Source organism: Oxyura jamaicensis, chromosome 15 (assembly GCF_011077185.1).
Source record: "Oxyura jamaicensis isolate SHBP4307 breed ruddy duck chromosome 15, BPBGC_Ojam_1.0, whole genome shotgun sequence".
In the NCBI taxonomy this organism is placed as follows: domain Eukaryota; kingdom Metazoa; phylum Chordata; class Aves; order Anseriformes; family Anatidae; genus Oxyura; species Oxyura jamaicensis.
In genome coordinates this window covers 13,344,550-13,359,082 of record NC_048907.1, presented here as the reverse complement: position 1 = coordinate 13,359,082, position 14,533 = coordinate 13,344,550, and the positions used below count along the sequence as shown (strand labels likewise).

The 14,533-nt window shown below is 36.6% G+C and overlaps 1 protein-coding gene across 3 annotated transcripts in view; it reads left to right on the top strand.

Moving 5' to 3' along the window:
* Nucleotides 1–8,755: 8,755 nt before the first annotated feature.
* Nucleotides 8,756–14,533, top strand: part of ADGRD1 (adhesion G protein-coupled receptor D1) — a 160,093-nt gene continuing 154,315 nt past the window's right edge. Inside the window, exons 1-3 of one of the 3 annotated variants that reach the window (XM_035340879.1) lie at nt 8,756–9,404; nt 9,501–9,537; nt 14,150–14,233. In XM_035340879.1, the coding sequence (XP_035196770.1) occupies nt 9,336–9,404; nt 9,501–9,537; nt 14,150–14,233 (190 nt within the window). In that variant the 5' untranslated portion in view covers nt 8,756–9,335. The remainder of the gene's footprint in view (nt 9,405–9,500; nt 9,538–14,149; nt 14,234–14,533) is intronic. The other 2 variants (XM_035340880.1, XM_035340881.1) reach the window with 2 other exon arrangements.

The following is a 14,533-nucleotide window of genomic DNA, read 5'->3' as shown; positions in this document are numbered from 1 at the left end:
GCATTTTTTTTTCCTGTTTCACTACTCCTTTCAGTTATTTTTGTTGACTGTTTTGGCAAGTGTGCTTCAAGCACTCAAGCAGGTAGCTGCTGTCTTTCTGATATGTCTGTAAGCAGTGTCTTGTATAATTAATATGCCTTGACCATGGAAACTTCAGCATAATACCTACAAAACAATAATACTTTTTTCATGTAAATATGATATTCAGTGATATTTATAGACTCCTTAAATAACTAATTTTAAGATGTCACTTGCAGCTGAAGATGACTGGCCTTTTTGGATCCTTTTTAGTTAGAAATGGTGATATTTTTCAATTATGAAAATATTTAAACCCAGTTCTGTGATTACAACACGTCTTGTGACTTTTCAAATCTTTGGGATTGTTATGGCAGCCAACAGAGATAAGGCATTTCTCTAGTCAGATTATTAAGCAATACAGTAGGGTGGGGACCAAACCAAAAGCAGTCATGGTGATCAAAAGAGTACATGGAAGGGAATTTATGCTAGGATTTGATTTATGTGTTGACCCTCCTCTATCAACAGAGAGCCAGAACTCCAAGACTCACAACCCCAAAATGGGGGTGGGGGGCAGAGCTTGATGGATATTCTGGAATTCAGTTATTGTGCTCTCAAATTAATCAGCTGCACTTTGGACTTGAAAACTATTCAAATCTTACAAACATGGATTTGGAAGCCACTGTGGACTCTTAAGCTAGTGCCCTATGTGATTTCTGTCACCACCCTCTCATTGGTTTTGCCAGATCTAAAGTAAGAAACTATGAAAGACAGGAGCTGTGTTATTCCCCATGGAAAGAGAAGTCTTTGATATGTACATCTGTAATAGGCTCAGATGTTCTTGCTGAGAAACACTTTGCAGATTGGCTTCTGGGTATATGCTCCATTTGTGCTAGTAAACTTGTTTCACAAAGCAGTTGAATGAAATTTTCATGCAGTTACTTTTACCCAGAAGAGCAAAAGAACAGAGTAAGACTAAGAGAAATTGGCATATATTCCAAAGGCAGGACTTTATTATGGTGAAATAATTCTGTAATTAAGGAAGTCTGACTACCTGAATTGATGCCAAAAATGCGGTCATTATAGGCATTCTTTTTTTGGCAAATAAAAATTGGTTTATCCATTTTATTATATGATTAGCCAATTTAACATAAGGTTGACATTAAGGCCTAGATAATCAAGGATTCCACTGAATTAAATATTTGGTATTTGCATGAAATCTTAAACTATTTTTGAAAAACAAACAAACAAAAAACACCAAGTATTTTGTTCAGTATATAGAATAAGATGTTCAAGGCACTACAGCAAAAGTCCAATAAACAGGACAATATGGTAAACAGACAATAAAAAGAGTAATGCAATAACCATAATCAGCAAGTGGGACCTCATCCAAAGAAAACTTAAGTGCGTGATTTAATGTATGACGTTATTCACCTACTTACTTGGTCTTTGAATCACCGGGCTCTGAAATCTTTTCAGAAAGAATATATAATCAGCCTAACATTACATATATAGCATTATAAAAGTATGTTCATCTGATTAGTCCTAAATTTTGTTGCCAAAAATCTGTATTTTACTTTCTGGCATCAACTCAGTAACTTCGCATTTTCTTAATTAGAAAAATATTTTTCCATGATAGCATTTGCCTTGTTGAATTAGCTCCAGGATTTTTGTTTGTTTGCTTTTTCTTCACTCTGAACTGTTCTGTTTGTCCTTTTTGCTGTAATTAACTCAAGGAAAATCTCATGCAATATTTTCCTGTGTGGTTTACTTTTTCAATTATTTTTGACAAAATCTTTTACTAACTGAAATAATGTAGGGACCAGTATCATACGACAGCCACTGCCACCCCTGGATTGTCTTTTGCTAAATTGTGTTGTGCAGATAAGAACTTTAATGCCTGATGTTCTTCCAGTAATTAAGCTTTTTAATAGCTTATGTGGTTCTTCACTGCTCTGAGAAGGATTTCAGTTGCTCATTAGCAGTGACTGGGATGGATCTATCTGCACACAAGAGTTGGGGGCCCAGTGAAGAGCTTGTGAAGTAGCTTACTGTGGCGCATCTGAGAGCTGCTCATGTGGCATTCTAGTTGCACTGTTAAAGATCACAGCTCTGAGAAGGTGGATGGATCAAGAATCATCTTACGGTTAATCACAGTAACACAGCTTATAAATACACATTTTATTAGCAACTATTCCTCATGTTAGTAAAAAATCTGTCTGCCTTCGACAGCAGTGTTCTTCCAAAGGCAGTGTACATCTTGCAGATGGTACTAGCTTGTATAGACTGTACAAAAAAATTATGCATAGTGCTTTTCCATAGGTCTAGAATGTCTTGGTTCTTTTTTTTTTTTTTTTTTTGTCTTGATTTTTTTGTCGTTGTTGTTAGGGTATTTTTCTGTTCTGTGTTGTAAATTCAAATTTGTTATTACAAGACTTTCAAGACTGAGAATCAGTGTTGATTTTTGTCAAAATTAATATTTGCCTGTGACAAAATAAATAAACGAGGAAGAAGATTATGGAAATGCCATGATTCTGTGACTTCTGTGGTCATTGTAAAATACAGCTGGAATGCACCAAAAGAACTAATTTACCTCATCCTTGTGCTGCAAGGTGAGGCAGACTATTTTCTTGGTATCCCTGACAATCGTCTGCGCAGCCTGTCCTTCAGGGCCTCCAATGATGGAGGTTCCAGATATCATTAATGACAAGTATTCACGTCTTTTTTTATTCCTCATAAAAAGCACTTTTACATGTGATTTATTCATTTCAAAGTTTAAATGTACAGAAAAACTTAAAATGGTACTGCAATTTTTTACAACCCTAGACAAAACTTATTAACCTAAACTTTAACTAAAGGTGCTAGCTGTTGGTTGGGAAAGTGCTAAAAGAAAAAAACACCAAATGTTAATTTTTCTTTAGTTCTAAGAACATGGGTAAATCTCTTGTTCTCTCATAGGTATCCACAATTCAAAGGATATTTACTATTTTATAAAATACAGGGATTGTAGCAAACACTGACTATGAAGATCTCAGTACAATAACAAGAAATAACACATCTTTGAGAATACGTGTTAACTAACACTTTCTGAGCAAGAACTAAAAAAAAAAATCACTTGTATATTTGTTTACTTAGAATTGTCCAGTGAGTTATGAAAGTACAGGGGGGTTAGTGTATTTTTAAGTTCAAATAAAACTTATTATATGCTAGATTTTCACTGGTAGTTACATAATGCACATCAGGATTATATTTAAGGGATTACAATGAAAAGGGAGTGTAGTTGTTAGATGCCTGAGAACAGAAGCAAATTAATTCTTCCCAGCACACAAGAGTGCTATGATATGTTACCCAAGCTATTTGTGCAGTCCATCCTGTGAGGAAAGGAAAATGCAAGAAATCTTAAAGCAGGAGTCAGCCTTGTCCCTGTCCCATACATCAATGCAAGTTAATACGATGACACTAATATATAATCAGTTGGTGAATTTTAATGACTTCCAGTTTTGAGTGATATTTGTTTTCCTGCTTTTCTCTAAAATCAGGGGTGCTACAGTGTTTCTTCTTTTATTAAAACTCTTGTAGTTACTCTATCATTTAATACTGCCTTCCATCATTATTTATTGTAACACAACAAGGGAAGAGCACAGGGAGGGAAATATATTCTTCGGTGTCTATGAAGATGTCATTTAGAACTTGTTTGGGGCAGCCTGTAACCATAGCTATCTCTAAACAGTGCAGGATTCTACCCTAAGAAAATTGTTCTCTTGATGAAAGAGGATTTGCTGCAATTGAAAGAAGCTGCTTCAATAGCAGTGGTTTTTAAATTAAAGCAAAAGTTGAGAGAATACAATAAACTTGCTGGAACCACTGATCAAAATACTAATCAATATGCAGTATTTCATTCTAGATAACTAGTTCACCTGGATGAAGAGTTGACTTCAATTAACATAACTTCTGCCTCTGTTCTCATTTTTTCATTTACAATATATGGATAAATTACCTATGTTATGAAACAGAGCTAGTTAACAGTGCTGTCTTCTGATGTACTTTAAAAAAAAAGGCATTAACTACTTGCAAGATACTTCAATACAGAAATGTTTTCAGCCAATGCATTCTAATGAGCTCTTTTGGTTCCTGTGCTCAAAGAAGGAATAAGATGTTGGGAAAGGAAAAATCAAACTGAAACAATCCTTCCAACTACTGTGCTTTTGTTTTAAGTGCTGCCAAATGCAAGTTGGATCTGTGTCATGATATGCGACTGGATTTTTCTTCCAGAAGACAAACTGGAAGTCAGTCTTGGTGACTTGGGTGGAGCTGGTGTAAACCAATCTGTGACTTCTTCGAGTGGCTGAAACGAGCTACACAGTGAAAGAGGCAGGGTATAAGTATCTGCAATGCAGACTTTGTACCCAGTACAAAAATAAAATATCAAAAAAAAAAAAAAAAGTGACCTCCCTTTCCTGCTTATAAACTGTACAGTCACTGCACTGGTAGAGTAGCTTTTGCTGTATCCTGTTAAACCTTAGAAAGGGAGACAAAGACTGATGTAGCAGTTCAAGACACAGCTCCTGGTTTAGGAAACTAACTGCAAAATCCAGACGGGTTGTGAGACAGGGATCCACAAGCCAAAGGAGGACCAAAGGAGGACCCAAGAATGATGCAGATTCTTCATCAAATATTGCGAGTGTGGTTGTGAGCAGGGACAGCCTGTCCCTTTCTGTATTTTGTCCTGCTACAGTAACTGTAGGGAGGGGACTCTGTGAAGTCCTTGTGCTCTCTGTTGAATGGTAACTCTGTGGGAGTTTCTGAGTACAATGACTGTGTATTGTTCTGGTTGCAAATATATCAAACCTGGCCTGAGAGCGAGTGCAGGGCCTTTCCCACTGCTGGAGTCCTAAGGTCAACTTCATAGGTTTAGGAAGAACTTATCACAAAGGTGATTATTTAAAAATAAACAAACAAAAAAATCCACCTTTTCTTTGGTGTGGGCTCACAACTTTAGGTTGGAATAATGTTGTATAAGGAAGAGGTATTAAACTGTTAAGAGTTGACAGCTTCTGTTGTAAAAACTGCTCCCGCTTTGAAGTTCTGTGAGCAGCTAACATACTCATTATGGAAATGACCATGCACAAACACATGTATTGACATGGCAGTATGTATGGCACAATCTTGTTTTCGTTCCTCGCAGATGTGCAAATATAATCAGGTTGCACATATTTACATATCTGAACAGTTCCACGAGAACCAGCCGAGTTGCCCTGGATGTTCCCTGTGACAAAGGACAGCTGATTTTAGTTACAGATCTCTTCCTGTAACTCCAGATAAGTAACAGCAGTTCTACAGCTACTCACACTGCAGGTCCATGACAAGCCAGAAAAATTAGTACTAAAATTACAAATTTCAGTAGGTGGGTGCTATAACAACCTAGTTAACAGTTTCTATTACTGACAGATAAATAGTTTGACTAGGGAGCAATTTTCATCCAGAATATTTGTTGGTGTATTAGAAGAGACTGATATTAGGGAAGTTTAACAAAACCTAGCAGTTAGAAAGAAATATATTAAGATTAAATCTAAGATGTTTGATAAAACATTTCAATGCCAATTATGCACCAGCTGTCTTGTGGAGAGTTAATGATTCAAATGAAAACAAAGGTAGAAAACTCTACTACAGATTGTCTTCTGCAGTATAAAACAAATTATTTAAAGGATTGTTCTCTTTGCTTATATTTGCATAGTTAGCAATAAAGATTTGTAACTTCAAGGTGTTTTTTATTTCCTTGTAAATATCAGCTGCATCACTTACTATTTTTGTTTTGTTTTGTTTTAATAATATAATTATCCTGAATGAACAATGAGGTGAGCAAGGAAAGCTGAAATTGAAAGTGAAGTTTAATCATCTCATGATAAGTCATTCATTGTCAGGAAAGTGTTACAACTGAAATCACTGACATAAATCATAAGGATTTTTCTTTTGAGATTAAACCTTTTGTTGTTTGGAAGTGTGCTGCCATACACACATACACACATACACACACACACACACACACAAAAAAAAAAAAAAAAAAAAAAAAGAGGAGAGGAGAGGGGAAAAAATGGGGTGTATGATTTTTCCAGTAGTGCTTGCAAGCTGCTAGCTGTTTCTGCAGCCCATCAGACCTCCTCCTGTTCTGTTTGGGGAGTTCATTCTGCGTGTCAGCAATGTCCAAGGTGCAGAGCAGCTCCCACCTGGCCACCTTCTTCCCTCTGCTTAAGTGGGGCAGAAAATCTGGAAGCCTTTCAGGGAGTCCCCCCCCAGTGTTGTTGCATGGGGATCACAGCTCCTCCCTTCCTCACCCCTTAGCAGGAATGGAGCTCCCTTAGCTGCCCTGGGGAGAAATCTCTCCATTTGCTGAGTGCAGGCTGTCCACAGTTACCTGGTGTATGCAGAGCTTTGTGCTCTTATTGACATGCAAGTACTTTAAGTGAAGGTTATTTTATCTGCAGGTTATTCAAGAGCAATCCGCTGCGATTGTTTGTCTTCTGAGCACTGGATCAGTTATTCTGGTTTGCATGCAAGATGCCTAGTGCTACCTCTGGTCCGTGGTGGAAGCATTGTGACTCTTCAGATCAGGTTTCCAGAGGATCACACGAATACGTTCAGATTTTTTTTTTTTCAGCAAATAATTTCTGATGTCTGCTTGCAATTTGCTCTTTCCACAAAAATTTCTGGCAGTGAACATGTTTGCTTGGATTCTCACAATTGTTTTGGTAAGCATATTCTTTCCCTTGACAGGCCTCTCTTGGCAAATATTTCAAATTCCTGTCTTTCTCTTTTTATATTTTAATATTTATCGTGATTTTTAGCTGCAACTTTCTATTTCTAAGGGTGACTCTACTTGTTACTGTGTGATGCAGACTTCCGGGGGTTTACACAGGATTCCTCTTCTTCCTTCAGGTTATAGAGGAGTTTCTGGCTAACAATGATGATGGAAGGAGTCTTTATATAATAAAATAAATAAATAAATAAATAAATAAAAAGAACTGTACGGAAATAAGCAATCGTCAAACTGGCTTTTTTTTCTGTGAATAACTAGTGCCTTCTGACTAGTTATATTAAGTGCAAACAATTTTTTTTTAGGAACTGAAGTTCAGAATTCTCAAAACTATTTTGTTTAGATACCAAAGCAAGGTTAAAAACCAAATGTTTTTTTGGTGATATTGAAATTTTTTAATATTTAAATTTGATAACATATGGCAATTCATGTGGCATGAGCATCTTCCAAAATTAAGTATGATCCCTTCAGTCCTTGGACTCTGGAGTTCCAACTACCCAGCTCCTAGCAAGGAGTTGGTTACTACCAGAAGCTTCAGAAGTTCACTGCCTCTGGGCAGCCAGCTGGGTGATCCAGGCCCACTGTCAACCTGCTGGGCTTCCAGCTACCTAAGCCCTACAGAAAGGCTCATTAGAAAACTTCCATAAAAAAAAAAAAAAAAAAAAAAAAAAAAAAAAAAGGCTTTAGCCAGGAGTTTGGTGCAAAAGTTGTGGTTAAGAAGTGGACAAGTAAGAAAGAGGGCTAGTACCACGGAAGGAGTAGAGCTCGGAAGAGGAACCAGGCAAATATAGGCTTATATGGGCACCTGTAGAAATGGGGCCAAGAGCCACGAAATGGATGTATGGAGAGGGAAGGACCATTACATGTCAGAATGTAAGCCGTAGGTGGACAATGACACACATAGAAATGGGTGCATGTGATCACTTTTCTATAGATTAGCGTCATGTTTGTCTTTGACTTCTGTTTAGAGAGTATTTTCCTGGTTGACAAAACATCATGTGCTGAAAGTTCTAATTTACTGAAAATTTTTGGCAAGAGAAAATAGCAATTTGAGTTTTGCTGAGATATTAACATAATTTTATTCTAAATTTTAGTTTCTGGTCTTCCTTACATCACCTATGTATGGCTCATGTCAGGATAAATAAGGGGTTGATATGGAAATATGTGGAAGAGATGAACAGGGCTTATGGAGATGGAGGGCTTATCAAATTTTGTTTAGTGTTATTGTTTCAGTTTTTCACTGAAAAAAAAAAAGAGAAGAGAACTTGTTACTGAAAGCAAGATTTTAACATTAATGAGAAGAGTAAATGTAAATATCAACTAGTTCTAGCTACTATTTTTCTTTAACATATAAAATGTTGGTTGTTATTTGTGGTATAGCTTAGTATAATTGGGATGCTCTTCCATAAATACTTAAATGTAATTGCTTTTATTTTTATCAAAGAATAATATTGCTGTGGCTATTACAGAAGTAATTTCTTTATTATTATTATTATATATATTTTTTACTAGATCTGACAGGCAACTTTGAGCAAATCAGTGAAATGGCTAGTGCCTCAGTTTTCCCTTTTTGATAGGGATACAGTAAAATTAATCCCTCAATGCTATGTGATTTAAATCAATATTTTTTCAAAGGTCATGTTTCTTTAAACAAATACAAACTGTTATTTTAATGAATAGCTCTTAGCTTTCCTTCGACAATTTCTGTCCAAAATCTGTTCTTTTGTTCTTAAACATTTAAATTAGGAACAATTGTTCTGGCTTTGCATCTTCTTTGAGTGTGCAGATTGCTAAGAACTGTAATCTCTTTAATCTGTTTGCTGAAGCACATTAACTTGTTTCCACTTGTTCCTAGCTGGCTGGTGTTAGGACCCAGAAAAGAGACAGCAGCAACGTGATATAAATAGAGTACCAGAATGGGACAAAGTTTGAGAAGAAAGCATGACATCACTCAGACTTGCTCTCCACCCAAAAAGATCTGGGATGGAGGTGCAAACGTGAGCTGGACAAACGAGGAGTTAGCAACTCTTTTCAGCTCAGTTCCTGAGGAAATAGTGCGAGTTATACGCTCTATGCGCTATAAGGAAGTGCATTTTCTTGCTAGCAAAACCAAAACTGGCTTCAGATCTCTGACAACGTGAAAGTAATTGAAAGGAAAAGACCATAGGAAGAAAGTTGAAAACAAGATATTTTCTTTTTGGCACAGATTCTAACAGAAATACTTGACTTTTTTCCATGGAACAGTACAACTTTCGGATCTGATGCATATTTCTTTTAATTTTTCTCAAATCATAGTAATTTATTTATGGATAAATGAAGAGATCAAAGTGTGAAGCAAGCAAATACTACTTAAAGGGTCTGGAAGGATACTATATCATCACTGGAGGAACAGACTTTTTGAACTTGCACGGAAAATGTCCCTTTTAATACGAAAAGTTGCTAAGGAAAACTTATGATTGAAATCTTTCAGGAATTTGATCTTGGTTGTACTTTTAACCTTAAATAGACCATGGAGAATTTATTATCTCTGCTCTGTTGTCATTATTCTTTGCTGATTTTATTTCAGTTCCAGTATCAGGTAATTTTCTGAATATGGTCAGCATTGAGATATATTTGGATTCCTCTTAGCAAGTTTTACCTCACTTTCTCTCATTATAAAATGTTTTATGTGCAGGTGTATGGAAACTATTCCCAGCTACTCAAACACCCAGGTAAGGAATGTTCCATTTATATTTTATGGCAATATGCTTAAATATTTAATTGCTCTTTTTTGTTGGTTTGTATTTTGTTTTGTATTTTTCTTTCTTTCTTTTGGTAGTTCTAAAGAAACAGTGACCCCACATTTGAACGTAAGCTCTGTATGAGAAATACAGTAAAGCCTGATCATCCCACTTAGTTTAAATTCACTACCTACTAAATATTCTACATATAAATATATTTGGAGAAAAATGACTTGTATTTGATAGATAGAGAATTCATCTATACAGTGTTTATTACCTTTTTGACCATGAATTTCTGAATCAGACTTCTACACAGTTTTTTTCTTTATTTTTTTTTAATTATTATTATTTTTAATCAAGGTCTTAGTGTTCAGTGTTTAAAATTCTTTGATTTACAGTTAGATATGCCGGTTTATGTGTTTTGTAGTACTTCGCCAAGGTTTCAAGCTATCTACACTCCTCCCAGCCTTCATGCTTAAGTTAAAATCAGTTATAGAGCATATTAAAAATCTCATCTGTTTTCAATGCAGAAAAACTCAGAGCTTATTGGGGGTCTGCGTGTTTAACTGCAGAATTCTTCTGTTTATATAAATAGTTTAACCTCAAGCCTCATGGTGGTGTACAAGTACAATTTTACTGCTTTACCAATTCATGTATTGCTTTGTGCTTCTAAGTTTTCACCATATATAATTATGTTCAAAATAAAATACAGTGTGATGTGGAGAGCCATGTTGTCTGCTATTGCAGTATCTTCAGACCAGTTAGTTTCTTTTGTTCTGCCTTCACTCAAAAACAAAGAAATACCATCTCATTTCCTATAGGTGAGGATTACTGGCTTCTGGCCAATAGAGCCATAAGGGAGAAAAAGACCTCCCTCAAAAACAGGGGAAGCTGTACAACATTTAGTTTGTATACAGTGCCTGTGGGGAAGCGCTCAAATCCAGAAAACATCACTCTTGGTTACAAGGCTGTAAATAAGCCTTGTGATTTTGTTCTGAACACAGAGCAGTTACCCATCGAAGTAATGGTACAAGTATAAGCTGAATTCAATGCACCAGGTATTTGTTTTCAGAAAGCTTCTCGGGGCTGATTGGCTGCAAGTGGGGTGGCAGCATGGCTTTATATAGCTCAGAACTGGGAGCTAGAAAAGCCACCAACATGCAGCATGGCCCGAGGCAATTCACTTCTTAGCTGTATCTCTTTTGTTTCCCATTTTCTTTGACTATTTTTTTCCCATCTTATAAATGTAAGGTTTTTAGAATATAGCTTCTCCTTAGGGGTGGGTTTGTTTGATGCCAACCACAGGAATGCAATTGTTGTGATGCTACCACTAATGAAACTCATGCCACGTCGTGATATAGTTTCTGGCATCAATCCATTTTCTCCCTGGATTCTTCTTATCTGACTATTTTTCTCTATTTTTCTATGTTTTTCTATCACCTCTGTTATCTTTAATCCTTCTCCACCAGATATTAAAGGTAGGCGTGTTAATGGAAGCAAGAAGTATTTGCACATAAGCACACTGTGAAGCACCAGGCATGTTCTGTGCTCTGCAAAATAGAGCAGGTAGTTTGAGGGCTGGCTGGAGGTACACTAGCACAGGTTGCCTATGTGGATGCTCTTCATACCATAGAACCTCATCATTTTTTTTTTTTTCAGCAACTAGAATATGCTCTTTGAAGACAGAACTGAACACATACCCGGATTTAGTTTATGCAAATGAAAAATTGTTCCTACAGCCTGTTCCTTCAGAGTGCTTTTCCACACAGCTTGTTGAGTTTGGGTTGCCTGGAATTTTCAGATTTGGCTTTGTGCATACTTACTCAGTGTCATTATTCTTTTACTTTGACAGTAGCTTTTTCCTTTTGTAGCAACTATGCTTTTCTCTCTATTTTTCAAGTATTCAAAGGCAACGTAACCATAGAACCACATCCATTTCTCCAAACACATCCCTGCCTCATCTATTTACACTCATGCTCCCACTCTCTGGGAAAACCTCTATGACAACAACAGACATTCCTAGTTAGGTAGGCCAATAATAGATACTGGTCAATTATGAATCACTTGTTAGATATCTTTGGCATAATTTAGTTCTGAAGGGAATCTGAGTAGTTTGTGTATTGCCACGAAATGCGGAGCTGCTTGTAGTTCTGTGTTTTCAGATCTGCAATTGTTTGTTGTGATGTTTAGCAAATTTGCCAGCTTTGTACTCTTAGCCTTAAGTTCCTGTCGGCATTGCAGCTCTAAGAGTATTACATGAGAATGGGAGACATCAAAAGAGCTCACAGCTCCTCTGTGTGGGCAAGGAAATTTAGGATGAAAATAACGTGAAAATAATATTTTTGCTCCTCCAAGTCCGCTGTAAAGAAATCTCATTTGTATACAGAATACTAAAATGATAGAATAATTATCCAGTAGGCAAGTAGTTTTGATCTCTCTAGAGTGAAGAAGCAGAAGACAAAAGATACTGTGTTTTGTTTTATTTTGCACACCATTTTCAAAAGGTTTGGGGAGATTTTCTATGGTGCATGACAGTCTAACTGGTATTTAGGAGAATTTTCTCTTTTGTCCCCCACACTCTTGAAAGATTGCTTGGGAACAAAAACCAAAATAAAATAAAATGGTAGGGCAAGGAACTACACATATGTGTAATTTTATAAATAACTTTTGCTTCACTTCATTTGGAGACCCCAGAAGGATTAGGAGTGTTATTCTCATTTGGTAGTGCTATTAAAGCCATGCTTGCTCTATATTTTTCTTATTAAGATTATTCACTAGCAAGTTTTGGGGAGTCAAAGTTGTGCTTTGTTAGATCAGTTCATACATAATGTTAAATAACCATCAGATGAAAGGCAGAAAGAAATTTTCTAGAAACTAGTTGATCTTTCTTCTACTTCATCCTTTGTCCAGTATTTGAAAGCTGGAGCAGTGGATGGAGCTGTATAACAAGGGTGTTTTATAGAAAGTACTAACAAAAATGGTAGTCAGGGAGCTCAAGGAGGCTAGGGGGATCATTGTGGGAACAAATCTGTGGAAGAAGTTCATTGTATGAATGAAGATGTGGAGGAGAGAAGGAAGGAGGATGCTTATGCTTGATACCTTTAAGTACTTTCTGATCTGGGAGAAGGAGATTAAGGGAGAACCCCAAACTAACTCCAAACAATCACCAAATTTGAAATTTGACTGAAATCTGAGTAGAAAATGCTGGTTTTATAAATCCTTCTTCTCTGTTCCCACCCAAAAGAAAAGATTAACTCAGTCTAATAGGATGATATGCTGTGAGGTTGAACAAAACATTCTCATCTGTATTCACAGTAAAACTTCTGTGTATCTGTATCCACATTCTGAAACTTTCTTGGATACAGGAGATTATCATTTTCTTCCAGAACAGCTGGTTAAGTTAATTATTTTGAGAATAAAGGATTTCTTGCAGCTAACAAGAAAATAAGAAATTACGGTTCATGTTTTCCTACATTATTAATGATATACCCTTAAAATAGAATTGTTATCTTAACACAAAATTTGATTGCTTTGGACAGCCCACTTCTGCTCAGGTTTGAGTAATCACATCTCCTAAACTCTGTTCTAACTGGTAGCAATTAGACCAATGGAAGCCAGTAGATGTCCTGCTTTTGTCAGCTTGTACACTTGGTGCTCAGGAAGACATTTTGGAAAACAAAATGTTCTTACTGGCCACAACAAGATGTTCTGATTTTGGTGTAGTGAAGACAGTTCTGAAGGAACAGCTAATGCTGTATGGGGAGGAGGGGATTCTTCCCTCCACCCTCCACATGTTGGTTATTCTGGAACCTCTTCTCTTGAGGAACATCAAATTCCTTCTGTTTAAAGGTATAGTTCTTCTATATGACACAGTTAAAATGTGAATTATTAGCGATATCAGGAAGGCTAGGTTGTGCACTAACGATTGCACGGGTATGTATACCATCACCCGCATTGCAGGTCCTCCAGCATCAAGTACTGTTTCTGACTAATGTTTCTCCACAGACAACAAAGGTGAAAAATGCTTGTATTAATATAACCTGAAGGTGTTGCACTGTTTTTGCAGTGTTTTTCGAGAAGAAGAGTCCTTGGAACTCTTTAGCATTTTCTCCAATTCAATTTAACCGTGGGTAGTGGAGTCCTCCATGGAGGAGGCAGGAGTAGAGAAAGCATGCTGCAGAGGCTGAACATTCCCACTGTGCATTCTCTTCTTGGTGCATCGTACTATCTGTGACGTGTTTAAAAAGCTGGGTGAGATCTCAAAATTATCAGACCAGCTCCTCAACAGTTACTTTGATGAATGTTGCCTGATACGCTAGAAGAGATTTGGTCAGAGATGGTTATGCATTGTAAGTGTAATTAAAATAAAAATCAGTTGAATTCTAAAAACAGAGGTTCTCTGCAGTGGTCAATCAGATATCTGGCTTTAATCTCCTCTGCCATTTTGATTTACGGTCTAGCTTATGTGCAGTATTTTATTTACATGCTCTATCTTGGTTTACTTAACCTATTGACTTTCTTTATTGTTCTCCTTCGTGGAGACTTGCTACGCTCCTTCTTGTGCCTTTCTTTAACAACCTGTTCATCTCTGTTTCCTTGAAAGGGTTCAAAGTTCTTGCATCGGCTTCCCATTACTGGCCATTGGAAGATGTGGATGGAATTCATGAGTTTCGGGATACAAATGGAGGTAGACAAAGGACTCATGTACAGTGGCAATAATATAAGTATTTGTGTCAATCTGTAAGTAGATAGGGAGCAGGAGAAATGAAAGTAGTTAGCTTTTTTTAAATGCGACAGTTGAGATTTTCTTTAAAGTTAATGTTTTTGCAGTGCTTTGAAGTCCAAATAATATTGTATTTGAGAACTGATTTTTATAGAGTATTCTCAGACATTTTATGGGCTGTCTACGCATTGTTAAGGTTATAAAGAGAAATGGTTTATGATCCAAAGAGTCATTGAAATAACACTGTTATTAGTTGGCTTGGTA